We start from the raw sequence: 24,910 nt of genomic DNA on the forward strand, positions 1-24,910 counted from the left end.
ATAATTGTAAATTCATATTGAGTAAACAAACATAATAATTGTAATATTTTTTCAATGTCTCTAAATTAAGAGCAAAACAAAATTCCCAGTTAGTTTTAGCTGTTTAGGGGGAGAAGCAAATTATTAGCATATTCTCATTACTTTGTCAGCGATTAATGGAAACAAAACTCAAGCCTTCGCATATCATATAAATTCAGCGCTTTTAAAATACTTTAACGTATATTGCTTTTACTTTACGCATTTTGTGTGTATATATATATGTGTGTGTGTATATTTATTTATATTTAAGAACTATAACTTCTTATTCACCTATTTTGTTTGTTTGTTTTTGAATTTTGCGCAAAGCTACACCAGGGCTATTTGCGCTAGCCGTCCCTAATTTAGCAGTGTAAGACTAGAGGAAAGGCAGCTAGTCATCACCACCCACCATCAACTCTTGGGCTACTCTTTGACTATCGAATAGTGGGATTGACCGTCATATTATAACGCCCCACAGCTGAAAGGGCGAGCATGTTTGGTGTGACCGGGATTCGAACCCGCGACCCTCAGAGTCGAACGCCTTAACCCACCAGGCCATGCTGGAGGCCTTATGCACGTATACCTTATCTTTCCTTATCACTTCTGTCTTCTGTTGATTTCTGGCTGAAGTACTTACCATTCATTTCAACAATTCTACACGATATTTTGATCTGTTTATTCGCTTATTCTCTTATGTAATTTTTCATTTTTCTTACAGATTTTGTTAAGAATAATTTATTAAATATATTTATTTAAAGTAATTATTTGAATTTTTTTTACAATTATTATAACACTGGTAAACGAACCCTTCTCAGATACTCCATTATTTTAACCCTTTGAGTAATGAGATGCTTTGACAATTACGTTACCATCTAAACTATACTAAAAAAAAAGTTATTGTATTATACCGAGAGTACCCTAGTGATTCGTGATTTGGGCTATGAATGCGTTATAACAAAGGAATCTTTAAAAATTAGAGTCCAACATTTGCAGGCGAATTCAACATGTATCTGCCACTCAGTCCCAACGTGGCCAATTTTGACTCTAAAACAATCAGTAAAATAAAAAAAACAAAGAAACATTATTGCTTGGGACCTGCAAAAAAGATATCTTTGTAAGATGATTGGCATACACATGAATAGTTCATTCACGAAAACCCTAAGTTGTACTTTCTTCGCTGAAACTTTGAGCAAAAGACAAAATATCAAACTTGTCTTTATCTATATTAGACACCTGTAAATAGTATAATTGTACCAACTTACGTGTAAATTGGTAGAAACAAGGCTAAGTAATTGACCAAAACTCTTAAGATTATGGGTTTATTTAACCTTTTGAACCCTTAAAATCACCAAATATATCCTACATTTTTTACGTATATGGATGGGACGTGTAAATTATAAGTATCTTTATACCAAATCCCATGTAGATTAGCCAAATTACGCTGAGGCAGTTGTCAGAAAATCCTAAAATTACGTTTTTGTGATATCTTGATCCTCCATATAATTACTAAAAATGGGCAAGTCCACCATTTTTGTTTGTCATTGCGTGTGACCTATAGAAAATTATCCATGAACTAAATTCCATGTAAACGTATCGAAATATGGTCAAATAATTGACGAATACATCCTAAAAAGACTCAATATGGTCAACAGCTTTCTATGTCAATGTGTTACAGTGTTAAGAGAGTAAAAAGAATGTTTGTGCCAATGTTCATCTTCATTATTCCAAATAGTATCGCACAGAAGCACAACATATACATTTTTTACGTTTTGACTTTTGACCCCATAAATTCCTCGAAAGGGCCTAAACATTTAAATAAAAAATGAAAATGACATCTCGAAGTTTCATGTCAATCAGCCAAGAAGTTAGGGAATGGTAGTCGACTGAAAAGTATTTGATAAACGAAGAGGCAATAGAAAAACAACACGTTCCTCTGCGGATACAATAATTTACATCAATGTTTGTCAAATAAACCAAATTGTTTGTGTTAACTTAAAAGGTTTATCTATTTTGAAGACTCTGTTAATTTTGCCACCGCATACTTTACTTTGTCACTCCAACACCTGTCGGTCTACAACTATAAAGCATAAATACGATCGTTATCTTTAAAATGTGATTTGAAATAAAGCCAGTTTTACTGATATGTGATCAACACTTCGTTTGTACAGAGTACAGTTTCAATTATATTAGTGAAATTTTATGCAGAAAAAAATTAGTAGGACATTTCATTGTTGGCTGAAACCTAAAATATGTCTTAATTTTATAAAATATTTTACTAAACAGTTTTAATCACTAATCAGTGATGTCGAGAAAACCCACTTGTAGAGAAATATATATGGAAAAACGGCTCGTTTGGGTTGAGAAAATATTTTACATGGAAGAGCGAACAACGTTTCGACCTTCTTCGGTCATCGTCAGGTTCACTGACGATACTTTTGCAATACTATATTTCTCTACAAGTTGGTTTTCTCGACATCACTGATTAGTGAACCTGACGATGACCGAAGAAGGTCGAAATGTTGTTCGCTCTTTTATGTAAAATATTTTCTCAACCCAAACGAGCCGTTTATGCATATATAGTTTTAATCACTAGTTATGAGTCAAATCACAAATACTTGTTTTTGTAGTGCAGAACTACACAATGGATTATTTACACTCTGATCAACCTGAAGAATCGAACCACGAATTTTATAACTATAAGGTTGTAAATTACTGCTGAGTCACCGCGAAGTAAATCATGATAAAAGAAATACGTTCACAAAACTATACTTAACTTCTATGCGATACAATTTTTGGAATTTGTTTATTTCCCCAGATGGCACCACGAACTTTTAAATAAGAAATGATAATGGATTTAAACTATTTTAACTAAGTGTTTGAGTATGCAATTTGTTAATTCATTTAAAAATAAAATATTATTTATATAGCTGGAAACTTTAAATTATTCTTCAATTTGTTACTAAACATCAAGCATGAGAAGTTCTCTATAAGCTTCATATTTCATGAAACAAAAGTGAAATTATGAAGTTATGTTAGGCTTAATAATAGTTGAGGTTTGTTGAATTCTTATAGCTCAAGTAGTTACTAATGCTACTATTACTAAATAAGATAACGTGTGAATACTTTTAACATTTGCCAATTTCGATACGTATCTATACCTTTTAGACATTGTTAAAACAATGAATTGTATAATCTTGACTATTGGATAAAGTACTTCCTCTGTGTATAAACATATAGTAACAAGTAAGTATACATATAATACACATGGTAGATAAGTTTAAGAGATATAATAGTAATAATATCAAATATTAGTGAGTGAATGCTTGCATTATCGTTTCTTTCTACATTTATTCTGACATGGCATACTCGGGCACCTATTAATCAGTGAATGTGCAACAGCTGTTCCTTTTAAATATCTTCCTTGTAATTCGTTTACTGTATGAAACTGAAGAGAAAGGAATACGTTTTTTGCAAAAATTCTAGGGGAATAAACCAGTATTCCAAGAATTTTCTCTACTATTCTTTATGTTATTTAAATTTTTCATCCCTACAACAATAATGGTATTATTAGTATGATAACTTTGACATAAATTTTCAAAATGTTAACAGCCTGAATGAACATTAGGCTTTGCATATTGAATTAATTTTACATTTAATTTTCAGAATAACAACCATTTTGAACTATGACCCTTTAGAATATTTGGCTGTAATTGATTTCAAAATTTGACCCATAGACAATTTCAAAGATAGCATTCTAATTATTAGGCTAGAATATATTGATTGTATTTTAATATTTCTAAACTTTACTTAACTCAGTGAACATATTAAAGGCCTTTTAAATTCAAATTTCTTACTTGTTGATCTTAATTTGTACTTTGCTTTTTTTTTATACAGATGTTGAACAGTATCCATTAAGTGCACATTAAAATATATAGCATTCTGAACTGATAGCTTCTGGTGTTATTAACAAATGAAAAACATTTTGAAAATTGAAATGTTATTAGAGAAACAAGATTATAAAAACAGGAAAATGGTTAAAAAGAAGCAGATTAGGAGACATTCTATATGGTAAGACAATTGTTTGGTATATACAATAAAATTATATTTAGTTTTCATTTGCCTGAATAAAGTTTTTTTAATTTTAATAGTTATTAAAATATTTAACATATTGGTGCTTGTTGTGTGCCTGCAGTAAATTATGCTTTGATTATTTAAAGTTTAAATAAATATGAGCAAAAAACACTGGCAAGGTAAGAACCAGATCAAACCAAAAAATTAACATTGCCGAACCTAAGTTATATGTTTGGTTAGAAATATCTGCAAGTGCAAACCTTTTAAATGAAAATTGGCTGAATCATAGAAAACAAATGTTGACAGTGAGTCAGTTCTTTACCAAATAACCACATTTTTTTAAAACATCAGTAATACATATTGGTGTATAAGAATACACATTAACACTATAAATAAACAACCTTATAACACCAAAATGTATTTAATTAGACCCTCAGCATTTCACCTTACAGCTTCTTTGAGTGTTCACTAAAATAGTTTCAACTTGTTTATTTCTAACATTAACTTCTGTTTTTTTAACTACACCAGTGATTAGGTGAGCTTATTTCAAGAGTCTTGTTCCTAACATTTGCTGTTGCTACTGAGGTTATTTTTGAAAGACAATGCTGTAGATGTGCTGTTCTTTACAGGGTCATGGATAGTTTTACTGACTAAACAAGAATATGGCAAAATTAGTTTCACTGTTGGTTGTCATAATCATAATGCTCAAAACATTTCAAGCACTTTCATAAGGTACAGCTTTCCATCTTCATTAATGAACTGGAAAAGTCTGACTTTTGAAACACTTTAAGTAAGCAAAATTATCCTTTCCAATTATGACTTTCTGATTATTCCAGTTCTTCAAGTCTTTTGTGAGAACAGACAATTACTTTAATGTAAGTGGTTAATTAGTGTGATGATTACTTGATTAGTAAATTCCATTAATTGCTGGGCTCTGAAAATAATGCACTTTTTGTCCTTAAAGTAACATAATTATTCAAGGGCTATGTTTAATATTTAATCTTATGTTTGTATCCCTTAGTTAAGAATTGTTATGTACCATTATTCTTCAGCCATTACATTTTGAATGCTCATAACTCCTTATATGTCACTGTATAATTATAAAAGAACCTAGACAAATATTATAAGTTACAGCTTTTACAGTAAGTAAAATTTGTTGTAAAACATGTATGATGTGTCTGTTGCTGATGCAATCATTTTCAAATATGTGAGAAGAGAATGACTGGACCACTGAGTAAAACATTGTACCCGTCCTAAAACAAATCATACTCTAAAAGCCATAACTCATAATTAAACAGTAAATAAACTCAGAATGAAACTGTTAACCTATGCAATATTTTGTAAGTTTTAAATTATTTATAGAATGTTTACCAATATAAATTAAATTTCAAAAAACTCAAATACTATTTCAAACACTCCATGATTGGATTTGTAGAGCGAGTGCACCCAGAACTTGAGTTATTTTTAGTTGATATTTCAGATGTCGGGTATGATTATGCATGCTCTGCATTAGGCCCACAGCTTTAATAAACTGGAGTAAATGAATGTGTGGTATACAGATATTTTATATCAATCATTTCTAGCATGGTATCCGACTTTTTCTATCCGAACATGGGAGGTGTGGAAAGTCACATTTACCAACTGTCCCAGTGTCTTCTGGCTAAAGGACACAAAGTAATTGTCATCACACATGCCTATGGCAATAGAAAGGGTATTAGATACATGACCTCAGGTTTGAAAGTAAGTTTTGTTTAGATAATGTGCTTTAAAATAAACTATAAATACATGGAACATGTATTTGTGTTTAAGTATTTTATTCATGAAATAAATGTATGCTTTGTTCAATATAAAGAGGATTGATTATGCTATATTTAAACAAGTAAATATTCAAATAACCAAGTCACATGACCGCTAAACTAATTTCAGTTAGATGATTGTTTTCATAACATTAATTTATTAGCATATGAGACACTATGAGTCCACTGCCTATGGGTAATCAGTTTAACTGCCTAGCTGTAGTAGTCATTCACTTGCAAACATTGTAAACGTCATCCCAAATGGTAAACGATCCTTTTTCTTTCTTTTTTTTGTTTTTGAGGCATCTTTAAAATTAGTTGTTAAAAGAATGTTTCGAATGATATAAACCTTTTATTAAAACTTTAATACTTTCTTACAAAAACAAATCAGTGGGTATCAATGGTATTTGAAAACAGCTACTAAAGATTGCAGAACATGCTATTAAAATAAATTTGATGTGGGGTTTAATTGAAAACAGTTTTTTTAAATTATGATAGTTGTGTTTATTGCATCAAGAGATGAAATTAATTCTAAGTTCATTAAGTTTTATATTGATGACAGTTTCTCAATATATAAATAAAACTTTCCTCAGTTCATTTTGACTAAAAGAAAGAAAAGTAACTCTAGGTGCATGATACATCATATTGTTTTACTCTAGGTGCATGATACATCATATTGTTTTACTCTAGGTGCATGATACATCATATTGTTTTACTCTAGGTGCATGATACATCATATTGCATGATACATCATATTGTTTTACTCTAGGTGCATGATACATCATATTGTTTTACTCTAGGTGCATGATACATCATATTGTTTTACTCTAGGTGCATGATACATCATATTGTTTTACTCTAGGTGCATGATACATCATATTGTTTTACTCTAGGTGCATGATACATCATATTGTTTTACTCTAGGTGCATGATACATCATATTGTTTTACTCTAGGTGCATGATACATCATATTGTTTTACTCTAGGTGCATGATACATCATATTGTTTTACTCTAGGTGCATGATACATCATATTGTTTAAGGAAAGAAAAAGTGATTCTTGTAGGCAGAATCTGTCTTTCTGTATCTAGGAACACATTCTCTCATTCTTAGCCATGATTCTGTTAATCTGAATCTTTGTGTGATAGGTGTTGTTGTGTATGTACTTAAAAAAAAGAAGAAAATTTAACATTTATAGACTATCAATGCAGAAATGACTTTATCTATAATCAATAAATCAAAAAATTACAAATTTCTTTACAAATCATTGAATAACAGTGATTCTGCATGTTGGTATAATGTGTTAAGAACTGACTGAAAAATGTGGGTGAAATTACTCTTTATTTCTATGAAGAATACATAGAAAACATTAGCAGTAAATTGTGAGATTAAATCCAGTATTGGAGGTATTTTTGTACTTTTTTTGTGTGTTATTAGAAATGTGGTAACCAACAACTGTTTGTAGGCCCACAAACAGTCTGTGTATAAATAACAAAATATGTTTTTTTGAATTTGGCGAAATTAACAGCATAATTCTAGATGTCTTTTAAGCTAAATGATATTTCACAGAAAAAAAAAATGAAGAAATTTTGGGTTTTAACTCTGGTTTTGTGATGTCAAATAAGTTTTGTTTTTCCAGGTTTACTACCTTCCGCTTTTGGTAATCTACAACCAGTGCACACTGCCCACATTATTTTCGACGCTTCCTTTACTACGCAACATTTTTATACGAGAGAAAGTCACCGTGGTACATGGCCATTCTGTGAGTTTCTTAAGGTTATTCAAAACGTTCACAGTAACTGCATTTCACGTGACTTTTTTTCAAAAAGTAAAAATCATAACAAGTACTTTTTACGTAAAGAAATTAAAAAGGGATTGCAGAACTATAAGATATGAAAGAAACACTGGAAGATGAGTGTTTGCAAGAATTAGAAAGTGAATGTTGTAAAGAAATTAGGACGGCTCAAAATCACATAAAAATATAATGTATGAGACTTATCAACAAACTGAACAGAACAAGATGTATTGAAAATAACACAAAAACATGACATTTATACAAAGAGCCAGCAGTGTGATGTGTTCATTACAAAGAGTAAGATGTGAGGAGACATGAAACAGAATTATTTCAAGCATAAGAATGTAACACCTAACAGAGATATAGAAAAAACCAAAAAAGAAAAAGTTAAAAACTTAATTATACTTTTAACACTACATTCATAATCTAGTCCCTTAGGGATTTTCATGAATTAGGAGAATGTGAATTGATGGTATTTCAATTTCTACTGCACCATATTCAACACATCCATTACTAACCACTCATTTCACTCGGTCCAGAGCTCTTCAGACCAGCTGGGGTACGACAAGCACAGTAGTACATGGAATACTATTTATATGCATCATTTGTTACAACAACAGTTATTACAGTGAGAACACCTTTTATAATTTTACAATGCATGAATATAATTAATTATACATACCTTAAGACTTCAGAAATACAATAGGCCTAATATAATGTCTGAAGACAAAATTAATTATAATCATGCTTTGCAAGCTCCTAAGAGGCATTTGCCCCATAGAAATTAAGAAAGGTAGGCTTAAAGAAAACTTAAAAGCAGAATATTGCACAAACGATATTTACATCATAATAGTTGCTATACATGAAAATTACTGAAATATATAGCACCTATACCAATGCTGTGTGTGCTATATCCCAGCCGAGCCAGTGAAAGCCCTCTTCAACACTTGATATGACACGTGCAACTTGGTTGACATTATAATACTTTCTCCTTTCCTTTCACTCATGGGTTCTTATAAAATGACTAAAAGAAATAAAACTACATTTCAGTCAAGTATACCTATATTCATATTAGTATTAAACAACAGAATTATGGAAAAGTTCTTTTTTATTTTGGTTTATGCTAAACTAAAGAAAGTAAGAAACCTCAGTTTATTACTAAACAACTGATAATAATGTTAGTTTAACCATTTGTCATTATTTAAATCATTTTGCCACAACATTTTCATGAATTTGAAATACAACAAAATAGAACATGGACACTGGCAGTTTGGTTTTATAGATAAACTGAGAAACGTGACTTGTACGTATAAAAAAAAAAAAAAAACTGGGAGTTATGAAACCCAGATGTTCACGAAAAGAATAAGTATTGATAAGTTAGGGATTTTGTTAAAGGTCAAAATAAATGTAGCATTTAACTATACTAAAACTTGCAACAAAATTAAAGAATGACATATTTGGAGAAATTGGTTTATTTTACTTTTTTTTGTTTTCCATCTCTATATCATACAGGCTTTTTCTGCCCTAGCCTTGGAGTCAGTATTTCATGCCAACACTATGGGAATCAAAACTGTGTTCACCGATCACTCGTTGTTTGGGTTTGCTGATGCCAGTGCTATAATTACCAATAAACTACTTCAGATGGCCTTGACTCTGTGTAATCATGTTATCTGTGTGTCACATGTTGGGTAAGTGTTAACTGAACGATGTAATTTGTTCTTCAGTCTGCTGAATAACCTTTTTTTGTCCAGTTTTACTCTTTCATTTTCAGGTTGACCATCTCATTATTGTTGATCATGACATGAAGTTGCTAGTAGTGCCTTCTTAGCTACAGTTATTGTGGTTATCTAAGATAAAGGTTATATTCATTATTAAGGATAAAGCTTGGAATGTTTTCAGGCTCAGGCACAAATAGGTGGTTAGAACACTCGACTCACAATCTGAGGGTCATGAGTTTGATTCCACATCACACCCAAAATGTTTGCCATTTCAGCCTCAGGGGTATTATATGTTTTAGTCAATCCCACTATTAGTTGATATAAGAATTGCCCAAGAGTTGACAGTGGGTGATGATGACCTTAGTCTTACACTGCTAAATTAGAGACAACTTATGCTGATTTTCCTCATGTAGTTTTTGCGTGAAGTTCAAAACAAATGGACTTGAAATTTTGTCAAAACAAAAGTTGCAGAAATGTTCAAGTCCTCATAACCAGTTTAATATCTTGTAAGATTCCAGTTAACAAATAAATTAGGCTTTAATGTGTTCTGTACTTTCAAGTCTTTATTACTATCGAATCAGAGGAAATAATTCATAGAATTCAGGTAGAGTCCACTCTGAAAATCAAATCCAATGGTTTATGTGTTTTCTTATAGCAAAGACACATCAGACTATCTGCTGAGCTCACAGAGGAGCACTGAACCCCTAATTTTAGCATGGTAAATCCATAGATTTACCGCTGTACTAGCAGGTAGCAAATCCAATGGAGTGTCCAAAACAGAAAACAAAACCCTAAATGATTGGAAGTTAATAATTATAGATAAATAAATATGATTTAATATTGTCAAAGGTTAAAAGATGAAAATAAAGGTAACTGTTCTTATCATATTTTTTATCCATCATTCACTTGCACATCAGGAGATATTGAACAGTAGGCTAATAAGTTTCTAACTAAATTAATAATCTATACATTTATTTGTTTAATGTTTTAATTAAATTAGGCCTAACTTTCAAGTTTTTAGGCTACATACTTATTTCTTTGATACCAAACTCAGGCCTAACAACTCAGTTTCTAGGCCAAACAGTCAAATTATTTCTCTAATAACTGACTCCTTGAAGAGACTATAAGGCTTCCAAAACTTCACATATTATGCTATATATCTCACCAAATGGTGCTAATGTATACAATTTAAATCAGATATTTTAGTAAATCTTTCTCCAAAATTATTGACAAGCCAGTTAATTTTAATATAAAATGTTTAATCAAGCAATAATATAAGTTAGATACACATAAAAACAAAACATTGTTCACAGTAATATCTAATTATGTATTTATATATATTTGTTTCTAAGTTTATAAGTATTTATAATTTATCTGTTGCTTATATGTGTCAAGATGTATAAAAATTACTTAAACTAACATAGAGCTTGGTAAAAGATATCTTGTTGTTTGTGATATTCAGTAATAGTCTATGAGTGTATTAGTGTTATAGCTTCTATGTTCAGTGTTTACACAATTACTTCAAGTCCTGGAAACTCTTGGTACATTAGTTCTAGAAATTTCAGTACTGGAAATCAACTGTTTTTAAGTCATGGTCCTGACATTTTCTTTTCTAAAGTCTGTGTGAATTCTGTACAGTTTTAAAACCATGAAAGTTAGTAGGTAAGAATTAAAAGACTGTTTTGTAATTCATTTTTACCTGGCAATTACATTTACATAAGAAACTATCTGCATAACATGTGAAAATAAATGCTTGTTTTCTCTACTTTAAGGCAAAACAAAATAAAACATGGAATGAAAACTTTTAACCATGTGTTATTGTATTTTTAAGACAAGTAACAGGTGTGTCTCTCAATAAAAGCTTGAAGAAATTCATGTTAATTGTTTAAGCATTAACACATTAAAGTTTGTGAAATGGGTTTTAGCTATGTATTGAAATAGTTACATTTCTCTTGCATCTCACTTAAGGAGGAACTTAAAATCAAATATTTCAAAAAATCCTTAAACTAGACTTTTGCATATTTTATAAACAACATTTCATATTTCAAATTAAAAAAATTATTCAAAACGACCATCACCCCCAACGGATAAGTTGTCAATGTTAATGAAGTATTTTTTGTTTTTTTCACTAGAAAGGAGAATACAGTGTTGAGAGCTAAGGTGAGACCATCATTAGTGTCTGTTATTCCTAACGCAGTTGACACAACTATATTTACTCCTGATCCTAGCAAGAGAAACCCAGATAAAGGTATGAACAAAAATGCAATTACAATTGTTGTATTTATGACTATTAAACCCTGTTTATATTAGATATTAAATTGGTATCTCAAACTTTAAAGCTGTGATAGCACTTGTCTGTTTGTTTTGTTGTGAGGTATTTCCAGCATCGATAAAAACGTAATCAGTGGTACTGTTACATCCATCATCTGATTTAAAGGTAAAACATATCTTTCACTATATTTAGTTTTAAAAAAATTGAGCATTTTAGTAAAATTGATTTTTGTTTTGCAGAATTGTTTCAACAATTAAAAAAAGGCATTTTTTTATAATCTTCTTTTCAAGTGACCATTGTGGTTATCAGTAGGCTTGTGTACCGAAAAGGAGTGGATTTTCTAGCAGGGGTTATACCTATTTTGTGTAAAAACTATCCACAAGTTAATTTCCTCATAGGTATGTTAGCATTCTTATTAAGAACATTAATCTTCAACCATAATCTTGCATTGCTTAATATCTAATTAGAATACTTTTTTATATTTTTTAACTTGTACCTTTATAATTAATAAATTAGTAATAAATCAGTACCTTTATCATCAGTAAATCAGTTGTGAGTCAGTACCATTTTATCAGTAATTCAGTAGTGAGTCAGTACCATTTTATCAGTAATTCAGTAGTGAGTCAGTACCATTTTATCAGTAATTCAGTAGCGTAATCACTGTTTTTTAGCAGCAACTCAATGTTAAATGATTACATTTCTCATCAATAAATCAACAAACTTCTTGACACACTGTCTCAAATTTCAAGTTAGTATACAAACTTTAGGATTTGTATGCTATGTATGTATATAAATGTATTAACAAAACTTATGATCCTAGCTACATGGAGGCTGTTATTAGTTCTTCAGTAATAATGTTGGCTTTCATGTTTACTTGTGTAACTTTTGAATTGTCATTCTGATGTTTTTAATTTGTCCTACATTAAGTTAAACCAAATTTAAAAACTTTCTGTGTACATACTTTTGTTGCTAAGAGATTAAAAGATATTGAACCACAAGGGTATAAACAGTTACCTAATCATATGTACAGGAGGAGAAGGGTCTAAAAGGATAGTGTTAGAAGAGGTGCGAGAACGCCACCAGCTTCAAGATCGTGTTACAATGTTAGGTTTTGTTGATCACAGTAAAGTGAGAGATGTAAGTGTGCAAAATGGTTTTATTATTAAGTGTTGGTGAACTTATTTTTTAAACTTTAAAACCAGTTTATCAGGTCAAATGTGGATTGAATAATTTCTAAATATTTGAAGCATGTGTTGTTGGATAAGAACCAGAAAAAAAATGGGATACTAGGAACAAAATTACAGTTCTGTGGTGATTAAAATAACATCTCTTTCCTGCTCTTTGCTGTTTGATACCATTAACCCTATGAATACAACAAAATTGAAGCGTGTATGTCAGATCTTTTGAAAAGTTATATGCAAAATGTTATTAAACAACTTTGTTATCAGTGTTACACTTGGCATCAAAACGTAGCATATAATTCAAATTTTAAGATTATAGAAATTAAAATATAAAAAGAATTTTCAATCTTCACTCTTCTATGTCACCTGACATGTACAGCTCTGATTTTTTCCCTCTTAGAATTTTCTAATGTCATAAATAAACAGCTGAGGTGTACAAACAGTTAGAAACTCAAAATACACATACTGCTAATAAAGCTGAACGTTCTACATTCCTGATTTGTTGAGATATCAATAAATTTTTCTCATCTCTTTTGTGTCAATTATTAAAATCACTGTACCCATCTGATAGGCTTGTTTATAACCAATAAAAAGAGGCTGTTATGGTGTACATGAATCTTAAGGCCATTTGTTTACATTTAATGTTAAAGATCACAGTTGACAAGAAATGTGTGAGTAGAATTGTTGCTTCTGTCAGTGCAAAGATTTTTTGACACACTTATAGGTTAGTTAGAAAGCCAGTAGTTATGAAACATTCTTTCCTAGTATGTAATGTATTTTTGGTGTTCTAAAATACATATTTGAAAGTTATGTGACAACCAAAAAAGAGGGGTTACTAAAATGTGATATCTAAGTGTAAACTGACCTCATTACATAAACTGAGTTATAAATTTCCTGGTTTTTATGCATATGTTTTGAATATTTTTATGTATATTTTAACAAAAGTAAATAGAATTTTCTCAGGGACTTACACTTGGAGGCTCAAACTATATGAATTGTTATTGTTTTGTTTACTTAATCTGTGGGAGAATCATATATGAACTCTCACTGTGATTTATTGCTTTTCACAGAATGATAAACATCTTTCTAAGAACAAGACCTACCATTAAAAAGTCAACAAAACAGTTTTGAAAGGGTTAAAATTGTTAAGATAATTAAATTGAAGATCTGACAACAAATAATGCATTAGAATGTGAAAAGTGGCACACCAAATTACGAGAACCAAAGTTTTCTTTGCATTAGGAAAGAATCAGTTTATTTACTTTAAAAATTTGGAGCAAGATAAGAATCATTGTGTAAAGTTTGATTAACTTTTATGTGTGAATGGGATGACTAACTCATTACATGAAGGGCACAAAAATTATCTCATGCCTGTTGCCAAGTGCTCCAAATAATCATGTTAGGCATTTAAAAATCTAAAAGGATAAGCTGGATTAGCATAGAAGATGGAAAAGATGTCAGCATTCATCTCTTTCTATATAAAAACATTGTTTATGGCCATCATAAAGGGGAGTGTACCCTGAATGTATGAAAATATTTTGTATTTTAATTTCACAAATTTATAGCGTTTGGTATCCCAAGTTATTGTGAACCAGGCTTTCTTCTGGTTATGTTGTCTGTTAACTTGTAGACCATGTAGCTGATTCTATAAGCTGCTAAATAAACTTTTGGCCAAAGACTGTGGGTCAAGAAAAGAAAGTTGGAAATCTATACTTGTATGTCCTACGTTTAGAATCATTGCAGTAACAGAAGTGTGGTTTTCTATCTAGTAGTGTATAATGGTATGAATTTATGCAGATGAAGCACAAATATAAATTAAATTGTAGTACATCCACATGTGGCCATGATATGATATCTAAATACCACTTAGATCCCAATGTACATTTAGGCTAGTCTTTTAAACTATAGGTTTCAGCCATGTGGCACTGGTTTCTCAATGTAGGAAAGCTCTAGCCAAAAGATAAATAAAAATTGTTCATGATTTAGAAGAGAACAAAATTTCAGAAGGTTTTTTTTTAATCAACTAAAGGTCTGTTCCAGCACTCAAAAACTCTTAAAAAGAAATATTAAGTTTGTTTCCTGATGTGAATAAAGGAATATGTAACTTGTATCAAAAGCATATTTTCCACTGTAAATTCTTATTACAAGATATGTTGAATAATGTGCAATCTTTTGGTATAGGTTTTGGTTTGTGGGGACATCTTTTTGAATGCTTCATTGACAGAAGCTTTCTGTATGTCTATAGTTGAAGCTGCAGCATGTGGGTAAGTTATTATAGAATGTCTTAGCTCAGACACAGTGCTATTTACATATTATGGAATAACATATGTTACTATGCAGCATGTGTTCAAATATCTTTATTTTTATTTCATTTAAATACTCGTATTAAATGTACAGAACACAGTTCAAACTGTCTACAGAGGCCTAAAAACAAAGAAAACATTAGAATGTTAAGTAAAGCAGGGACTTGCCAACTGATTAAAAAATAACTGAATAACTTTCCTCTTAGTTCTGAGTCTCAAGTTAATAAATTGACTGTTACTACTAGCAGTATGGTTATAACTGTGACAACAGAAAGTATACATTTGGCTTATAATAAATTTTGTAATATTAACAAAAATTAGAACACGTTATTTTTTCCATTTCAGAATAAATCTTCTCTTTCTCTCAGTTAGTGCAACCACAAGTTACAATGTAAAGTCTACCAAGAAAATAACATTGTTTTTATTGAAGTGTGATTTAACCATTTAAATGTTTAGACGAATATACATATTTGAACAGAAATTATCATTTTAGTGTTTGTCCAATATGGTTTCTTAAAAACTAAGATCAAATAGATTCTTAACTAAATTTTAGAATTAAGATTAATGTGGTATGATATCAAGAAACCTTTGTAAGAGATTAATGTGGTATTATATTAAGAAACCTTTAAGAGATTAACGTGGTATGATATTAAGAAACCTTTGTAAGAGATTAATGTGGTATGATATTAAGAAACCTTTGTAACAGATTAATGTGGTATGATATTAAGAAACCTTTGTAAGAGATTAATGTGGTATGATATTAAGAAACCTTTGTAAGAGATTAATGTGGTATGATATTAAGAAACCTGTGTAAGAGATTAATGTGGTATGATATTAAGAAACCTGTGTAAGAGATTAATGTGGTATGATATTAAGAAACCTGGTTGTGAGAAATGAGATTAATGTGGTATGATATTAAGAAACCTGTGTAAGAGATTTATATGGTATGATATTAAGAAACCTGTGTAAGAGATTTATATGGTATGATATTAAGAAACCTTTGTAAGAGATTAATATGGTATGATATTAAGAAACCTTTGTATGAGATTAATATGGTATGGTATTAAGAAACCTTTGTATGAGATTAATGTGGTATGATATTAAGAAACCTGTGTAAGATATTAATGTGGTATGGTATTAAGAAACCTTTGTAAGAGATTAATGTGGTATGGTATTAAGAAACCTTTGTATGAGATTAATGCGGTATGATATTAAGAAACCTGTGTAAGATATTAATGTGGTATGATATTAAGAAACCTGTGTAAGATATTAATGTGGTATGATATTAAGAAACCTGTGTAAGATATTAATGTGGTATGATATTAAGAAACCTGTGTAAGATATTTATATGGTATGATATTATGAAACCTTTGTAAGAGATTAATATGGTATGATATTATGAAACCTGTGTAAGAGATTAATGTGGTATGATATTATGAAACCTTTGTAAGAGATTAATATGGTATGGTATTAAGAAACCTTTGTAAGAGATTAATATGGTATGATATTATGAAACCTTTGTAAGAGATTAATATGGTATGATATTATGAAACCTGTGTAAGAGATTAATGTGGTATGATATTATGAAACCTTTGTAAGAGATTAATGTGGTATGATATTATGAAACCTTTGTAAGAGATTAATATGGTATGATATTATGAAACCTGTGTAAGAGATTAACGTGGTATGGTATTTAAAAACGTTTGTAAGAAATTAATGTGGTATGGTATTAAAAAACTTTTGTAAGAGATTAATATGGTATGATATTAAGAAACCTGTGTAAGAGATTAATTTTGTATGATATCAAGAAACATTTGTAATAGTTCTTGAAAGAGTTCTTTCTTTTACTCAAGTAATGATAATATGATAATGATAATATATAATGATAATATGATAATGATAATATATAATGATAATATGCTTTTCCCACCATGTGCTCAAAGATGATGAAACAATTCTAGTGAATCATAATTAATTCGATACTAGATAAAAGTCCAGAGGACTCAGTACACTGACGTGGAAAGTTTAATCTTAGTTTACAGTATTTAACTGAGACAAAGAGTTTGTTGAGAATTAAATTTTAATGGTAAATCATTCTTTATGCAACTACAAGTACTCTGTTATTCTTGTGACAGACAAGGTAATGAAGAATTTATAATTGTCCTAAAGAAAGTAAAAATATGTGGGATCACAAATGTTTGCTAGGCATATGCAGGGAAACCCAATAAAATTATAGCACTTTCAACATATTTTTAATATTATTTTTATACTTAGTTTTGTATTAATATATTGAAATGTCTACCTTGCTTATGTACATGGTTTGTGCCTTAACATTTCTGTTATATGTCATCATTTAAAACGGGAACATCCGTCAATGTATTTAGCAAGAGTTATGTGCACAAATCAGCACTTAAATATGTTTCAAATATTGAGGCCAAAAAAGTCAAATAACTAAAACATTACCCACCATGCTTCACTAACATGGCTTTTTAAGTGGCAGTTTTCAAGTCACAAAACTGAACACAGTAAAACAGAAACATATCTTTATGTACAAGAACTCTCCTGAACCTAACATGATTACATCAGTAAAATGATCTTTTCCTTCATATGAACATGATCCCAGAAAATGATCTGATTACTCGGGTGGGTCATATGTTGGGAACCAAATCCCTGGTTTAATGAAAAAAAAATCATTCTTCACATTTTCTCTAACTAAATCATGCAAACAGTATTATTTTGTATCATAGTAGGTCAGTGTGATGATAAATGAAACCTTTATTAAAGTGAAAAGAGATCATATTTTTATCATAAATAAAATACCTTGTTAAAGGACCAAATAGAACAAGACTAAGTCCAAGAAAGGAATATGATAAGTTGAGAATATTTCTATGATGTAGCTTTCTGTGTCCAAAGGTCAGTATTCATGTAAAATGATGATGTAAAAATTATATAAATAGTTAATTAAGCAATGAATACTCTCTTATCCACTAAGTGACATGAATTATTTTAACTCGGTGAAGCTCTGATATTAGCGGTTGCTGGATATTTGTTTTTAGTTTACTTATGGCTCAGTTACAGTTCTTGACTAAAGAATCTAGTATAAAGTTATTAAGCATGTATGTTGCTTTTTTTTTCTTTTCTGAAGCTAATGATAGTTTATAAAAAAATTGTGCAGTCAGTGCTGCATTTTTTTAAAACCTAAATTAAAATTTCATTATGTGCATTAATTATGGCATAATGACCAAAATAAAAATATATGTTGTGCAATATGATAATCAGTAAATATAATTTGAAAAATATTATTTAGTTTCTTGTCTAGTTTGCAGGTTGTAAGTACTAAAGTGGGGGGAGTACCTGAGGTTTTACCACCAGACCTGGTGTGGTTGACAGAACCTAGTGTAGCTGGTACGTAATTGTTTTTTCTCACTCATAATTAGCTTTTGTATTCAGAAGTAAATCAGATAATACAAAAGGGTCATAAACCTCTAAAAAACTGAGTAAGTATGAAAGGTTAACACGAGTATTTCGTGGTTTAGAATAGGTGCCCAAAAACACCTTAACATTTCTGTAAATAAAGGATGCAAGATAAACTAACTTACCATGAAATCCATTACTTGTTTGCCCTGCAGCAATAAAGAGTCATTAAAACTAACCCTGTGGTGAACAAACTATACTGTCTGTTTCATTTTCATGTCATCCATATCAGATAGTACAACATTTCCCGTAGTGTGTGGCACTCCACCCTCATCTCAGGGAGGCATAAATTATCTGTGATGGGGCACAATAATGCATAGTTAAGTGTTTAGATATTTTTTGTTTATTAATGAAAATAATAATTAATTACTACAATACATATAATGTTTTAATATGTATCTGTGTATTATATCTAATCACATAACTTTCCCTTATCTAAACAAAATGGTGGCACATGAAATCATCTTTAGTACATAAAGAGTGATGACAAAAGTTTGGAAAATACTTGACTAGTACATCTGTATCTATACATATTGGAAAACACTTGACTAGTACATGTGTATCTATACATATTGGAAAATACTTGACTAGTACATCTGTATCTATACAAAGTTTTGAAAATCAAAAATGAGAGTGGCCAACATTAGTGAACTTACATTGTAAAAACCTTTGGCTCTACACACCTTATTAGGCCAAACTGAAATACAGATTGCTAAATTACCTCAAAGTTGTATTTAACTATGTAATACCCAGGTACATCAAACCTGTCCAACCATTGTGTGGTTTGTTACATTGAATTGTTTAAAAAAGAAAGCCACTGGATGAAGTGGTTTGAAATTTCAGAATTTCTTTCCACAGGTAGCATCTGCAAAGAAAATGTTTTCTGTATGTGATATTTATATGAACTTACAGCTTTCAAATATGGAAAATATTTGTTGTGATACAATTTTATTTTCTGTTTTTTGTCCTCTTACACTGTCTTAAAATTTTCCTGTACTATTTTACAAAACTATATTGTTGTCCTTAATTTGAAAAATAATACACACAGCTTCACAGTTTTCTATCACTGGAATACAATAAAAAGAACTCAAGTTTTAAACAAACCAATTTTTTTAAGATTTTAAACCTAAAAGTTTCATTTGATACATGTAATAATTTTAAATCCTGTTTATATTCACTGTTTTTTAAATATTTTTTAGCAATTTTCTTTACCAATTCAAGCAGTCACTTAAGCTAATATGAACTATTGCAAACAAGGCTTAATACAAAGGCCTAACAGCAATACAAAAATTCATTTTTTTCACCAAAACATTTTTCCCTTTCATACTGTAACATAATACTCCAAATAAAGTTTGAGAGGACAGAGCAAGCTTTAAAAAGAAATCAGTTTTATATTATTAAAATGAAACATTGTATATTTCACATCAGTGTTGTTTTGTATGACTAAGCCTAAAGTTAACCTGAACTAGATATTGTTGTAGCCTAGTTGAGTATCTTAACTTTAAAATTTGTTTTCTGTAAATTAGGTCTCGTGGCAGGTCTTAATCAAGCCATACATGATCAAAAAGTTGGAAAAGTTGTACCTCCATGGGTCGCTCATCAGAAAATTAAAGAAGCATACCAGTGGAAGGATATTGCATCTCGTACTGAAGTAGTGTACAACAGAATCATACAAGACCCTGTGCACAGTCTTGGTACTAAACTTAGCTGGTATGTGCTCCTTCTAATAGAAACTGTTCTTCATATTTCTAGAGAGTGCAGCTAAGACTTGTCCAGCTTGAAAATATAATAAATACACATGTCAAATACTTTTTATGAATTATACTGAACATTTTTCAGTACCTTTAGCATTATGCAATCACCTTCCTCTGTGCTTACACTATTGTTATTTATACAAAGCAATGTGATACTATTTGAATAAAAATACCTTCCCATATTTATCATACTGAACATTACTACAGTATTGGTTATGGCTATTGGAAAACTACCAAGTAAATAAATTGTAAGTTTTATACTGTATTCCACTGTGCACAATTGTAGGATTGGTTCCTTTAAAACTCCTAACACTTTCTGTTTTGTCACTAGTTAGTCATTATTGTTGAAGAGGTGTGAAATAAGTGATTCATCAGAGCACATTCTATTCATATTTTCTCATCTTATGATTGAATAAATAGAGAGTTCATGTACCAGTTGAATAGTAAGTAATGACAAGCAGCTCATGTACCACATGAATAGTAAATAATAACAAGCAGCTCATATACCAGTTGAATAGTAAACAGTTACCCAAACAGCTCATGTACCACTTGAATAGTAAACAGTCACACAAACAGCTCATGTACCAGTTGAATAGTAAACAGTTACCCAAACAGCTCATGTACCAATTGAATAGTAAACAGTTACACAAACAGCTCATGTTCCAGTTGAATAGCAAGCAGTAACACAAACAGCTCATGTTCCAGTTGAATAGTAAACAGTTACACAAACAGCTCATGTTCCAGTTGAATAGTAAACACTTACACAAACAGCTCATGTTCCAGTTGAATAGTAAACAGTTACAAGCAACTCATGTACCAGTTGCATAGTAAACAGTTACAAGCAACTCATGTACCAGTTGGATAGTAAACAGTGACAAGCAACTCATGTACCAGTTGGATAGTAAACAGTTACAAGCAACTCATGTACCAGTTGGATAGTAAACAGTTACAAGCAACTCATGTACCAGTTGAATAGTGAACAGTTACACAAACAGCTCATGTTCCAGTTGAATAGTAAACACTTACACAAACAGCTCATGTTCCAGTTGAATAGTAAACAGTTACACAAACAGCTCATGTTCCAGTTGAATAGTAAACAGTTACACAAACAGCTCATGTTCCAGTTGAATAGTAAACAGTTACACAAACAGCTCATGTACCAGTTGAATAGTAAACAGTTACACAAACAGCTCATGTACCAGTTGAATAGTAAACAGTTACACAAACAGCTCATGTACCAGTTGAATAGTAAACAGTTACACAAACAGCTCATGTTCCAGTTGAATAGTAAACACTTACACAAACAGCTCATGTTCCAGTTGAATAGTAAACAGTTACAAGCAACTCATGTACCAGTTGGATAGTAAACAGTTACAAGCAACTCATGTACCAGTTGGATAGTAAACAGTTACAAGCAACTCATGTACCAGTTGAATAGTGAACAGTTACACAAACAGCTCATGTTCCAGTTGAATAGTAAACACTTACACAAACAGCTCATGTTCCAGTTGAATAGTAAACAGTTACACAAACAGCTCATGTTCCAGTTGAATAGTAAACAGTTACACAAACAGCTCATGTTCCAGTTGAATAGTAAACAGTTACACAAACAGCTCATGTACCAGTTGAATAGTAAACAGTTACACAAACAGCTCATGTACCAGTTGAATAGTAAACAGTTACACAAACAGCTCATGTACCAGTTGAATAGTAAACAGTTACAAGCAACTCATGTACCAGTTGCATAGTAAACAGTTACAAGCAACTCATGTACCAGTTGGATAGTAAACAGTTACAAGCAACTCATGTACCAGTTGGATAGTAAACAGTTACAAGCAACTCATGTACCAGTTGGATAGTAAACAGTTACAAGCAACACATGTTCCAGTATAACAATAAAGGGGAATAAGAATCCCGTGTCTTGTTATTTGGATAGTTTCCAAAATTATTATGATACTGAAAAAAATATTGTTGGTTAGAATGATATGAAATGTACTTATTAGTTTACTATGTAGGTTAAATGTTGTTGTTTTTATAATTAAGTTGATTTCAACTATTTTGTATCAAAACACACCAAGTAATGTATATTTACACAAGTAAAGGACCAATTTTTACTAGTATTAGCCTATAAGGTTTTATATAACAGAAAAAAAGTGTTTCTATTTTATTGTTATCTGACGTTAAGTTTACGTTGGTATAAAAACTATTATTTCTTCCCTCTTCCACAGGTATCGACAAATTGGTGCAGTTGGAGGACTTTTTTTTGCTCTACTTCTTGTAGCGGAACATTTATTGTTTTTGTTATCTCAGTGGTTTAAACCAGAAGAGGTAAACACCCTTATTGCTATGTTCATGTATCAGAACATCTGTTTGTTATTGTAGACTTTTTAGTCCATTAATGTTTGTTTTCTTTACTAATAAGACACTAGCATATAGTGACTACAATAACATATAGCGTGTAGAATTCAGAGAGAATATTAACATATATATACACACACACATAAATACAGCATAAAACCATTTAAACAACAGAAATTATTATGTAAAGTATGCATGTATTAAGCAGACAGAGATATAATGTTAAAATATTGTGCAAAGAAATATTTCTATAAAAAGCCCATATGATCTTGTTATACTTAAAAAACATACACAACACACAGGAAAACATGTTGCATTACTGCCATATTTTTTTTTATAAATTAGATGTCCATATTCTTATTCAACTGTGTTGTCATAGGAACAACTTGTTTTAAACCTAGTTTTCTTGGTAGTTTTTCAAGTGGTACAGTACATCAAAATTGATTCTTTTTAATGTTAACAGTATTGCTTACTATGCTATCAGCCAGTTTTTAATTATGCTTCCATTTGTAATATTATTTAGTTAATGAATTACAGAGATGATATACACCTAATTTATAGAGGTGTGATAAACATACAGCATTAGTAGTAGTGTGAAGAAAAAATGTATGTTCTAAATGGGCTGTATGGAGGGTGGATAAAAAAAGGTGTTGCTGGACAGTGTTTTTTTGTGGAATTGTTATGTCTGTACCGTAAAATCCGTTTACCGAAAAAGATACCCTGTAATCACCATGGTGAAGGTGAGTTCTGAGTGAAGCTATTTGCATTATAACTATGTTATCAAAAGCAAACGCTTCTAAGTCCAGATCCAAATGTGAGATCGGGTGACAGAATTTAAGTTAATACTGGTGAACCTTGTTTGTAGTTAACATTATTTCAAATATAATTCATTTCTGCAAGTGAAATGCAGGGGACAAATAAGTGGTAGGTAAACTGCACAAACACACATGAATTGGCAAAGGACATAAGAATGGAATCACGTAGTGTTTATTCTGATATATTTGTTAATTGTTTGTACTTTGTATGTAATAAAATTTGTTCTTTACGTTAGTATGCATTTGTTTCAGTATGTTTCACAATTCAGTACAGATTGTTTTATTAATTTATGTAAAAATGCTAAAATGCATTCAAATCATGTTGATTAGTAAAAGTGTTGTTCCTTCGGCTGCTCAAACCAAGAAAACCTTTTGATTTTGAGGAGGAAAATCTTGAGAATCAAACTATTTCACTCTTGGCCACTTTGCAGTGCTCTTGCACAGGGCATGCACATATGAATCTGTTAACAATATGTACGTGTTTGAATTACTCTCAAGTTAGGAGTGGTACACATAAAAAACGTGAGGGAATCTTCACCTTGCCAAGTTGACCATCCTTCACAAGCCATTATTCTCACCAACTCAAACATAGTATACTGTATCTTGTGGAGAGTGAGATTGAAACAAATATATACGAGTCACTAAAAAGAGAGTATTCATATAGAAGCCTAAACTAATTTTTCCCAACTGCGCTGTTCCCCCCCTCATATTACAGAATAGCCTACTCAAACAAGACTCACTCATTTCCTACATTTTAAATGTTCTAATCAATAATATATTCATGGTATTAACACTAGCTGATTCCAATAACATACTTCCCTCTTCTCGCAAAATTAACTATTCTCATCCAGTGCTGTCATCTATATACAGTTTTTTTTCTTTGGACATGCCCAACTTTCCTGCCTTTGTTCTACCTTCACAACTTTTTTACATTATTTCTCTACCACCCATATCCTCTCTTAAGCTTTTCATCAAAACCCTGAGGGATTTTGTGGGATATTCTTTCCCTTCTTTATTCTATGTTGGCTCATTTGTCGTCTTCGGCTCTGGCTCTGCATACGTATTTTCTCTGTTGTTGGGACCTTCTAGATTGTGATGCAACCTTAACTCATAACCATCATCTTATCTTAGGTGTTTACATATGGCCCACTTCTGTGGTAATACATATTGGACACACTCTCTGAGTCTTTTTGAATCATGAACTTCAGCAGTACAACAACAGTCTGTTATGTCTCGGTCAGATCCAAGTACAGCACCTATTACCATTTCTCCTCCCTCTTTTTTCCCAACACTTACTTGTTCCTTCTTTTTGAGGTCCTCATCTCATCGCATTCTTTGACAATGCACATCATATC

The 24,910-nt window shown here is 30.9% G+C and overlaps 1 protein-coding gene across 12 annotated transcripts in view; it reads left to right on the forward strand.

The window, feature by feature from the left end:
- Positions 1 to 2,827: 2,827 nt before the first annotated feature.
- Positions 2,828 to 24,910, forward strand: part of LOC143256102 (phosphatidylinositol N-acetylglucosaminyltransferase subunit A-like) — a 30,310-nt gene continuing 8,227 nt past the window's right edge. For 2 of the 12 annotated variants that reach the window (XM_076512844.1, XM_076512845.1), the window contains exons 1-12: positions 2,835 to 3,071; positions 3,913 to 4,086; positions 5,673 to 5,829; positions 7,525 to 7,647; positions 9,193 to 9,368; positions 11,531 to 11,646; positions 11,961 to 12,068; positions 12,701 to 12,807; positions 15,033 to 15,115; positions 18,462 to 18,559; positions 20,155 to 20,338; positions 22,611 to 22,710. In XM_076512844.1, coding sequence (XP_076368959.1) covers positions 3,989 to 4,086; positions 5,673 to 5,829; positions 7,525 to 7,647; positions 9,193 to 9,368; positions 11,531 to 11,646; positions 11,961 to 12,068; positions 12,701 to 12,807; positions 15,033 to 15,115; positions 18,462 to 18,559; positions 20,155 to 20,338; positions 22,611 to 22,710 — 1,350 coding nt within the window. In that variant the 5' untranslated portion in view covers positions 2,835 to 3,071; positions 3,913 to 3,988. The other 10 variants (XM_076512848.1, XM_076512847.1, XM_076512846.1 and 7 more) reach the window with 10 other exon arrangements.

Source organism: Tachypleus tridentatus, chromosome 7 (assembly GCF_004210375.1).
Source record: "Tachypleus tridentatus isolate NWPU-2018 chromosome 7, ASM421037v1, whole genome shotgun sequence".
Taxonomy (NCBI): Eukaryota; Metazoa; Arthropoda; class Merostomata; order Xiphosura; family Limulidae; genus Tachypleus; species Tachypleus tridentatus.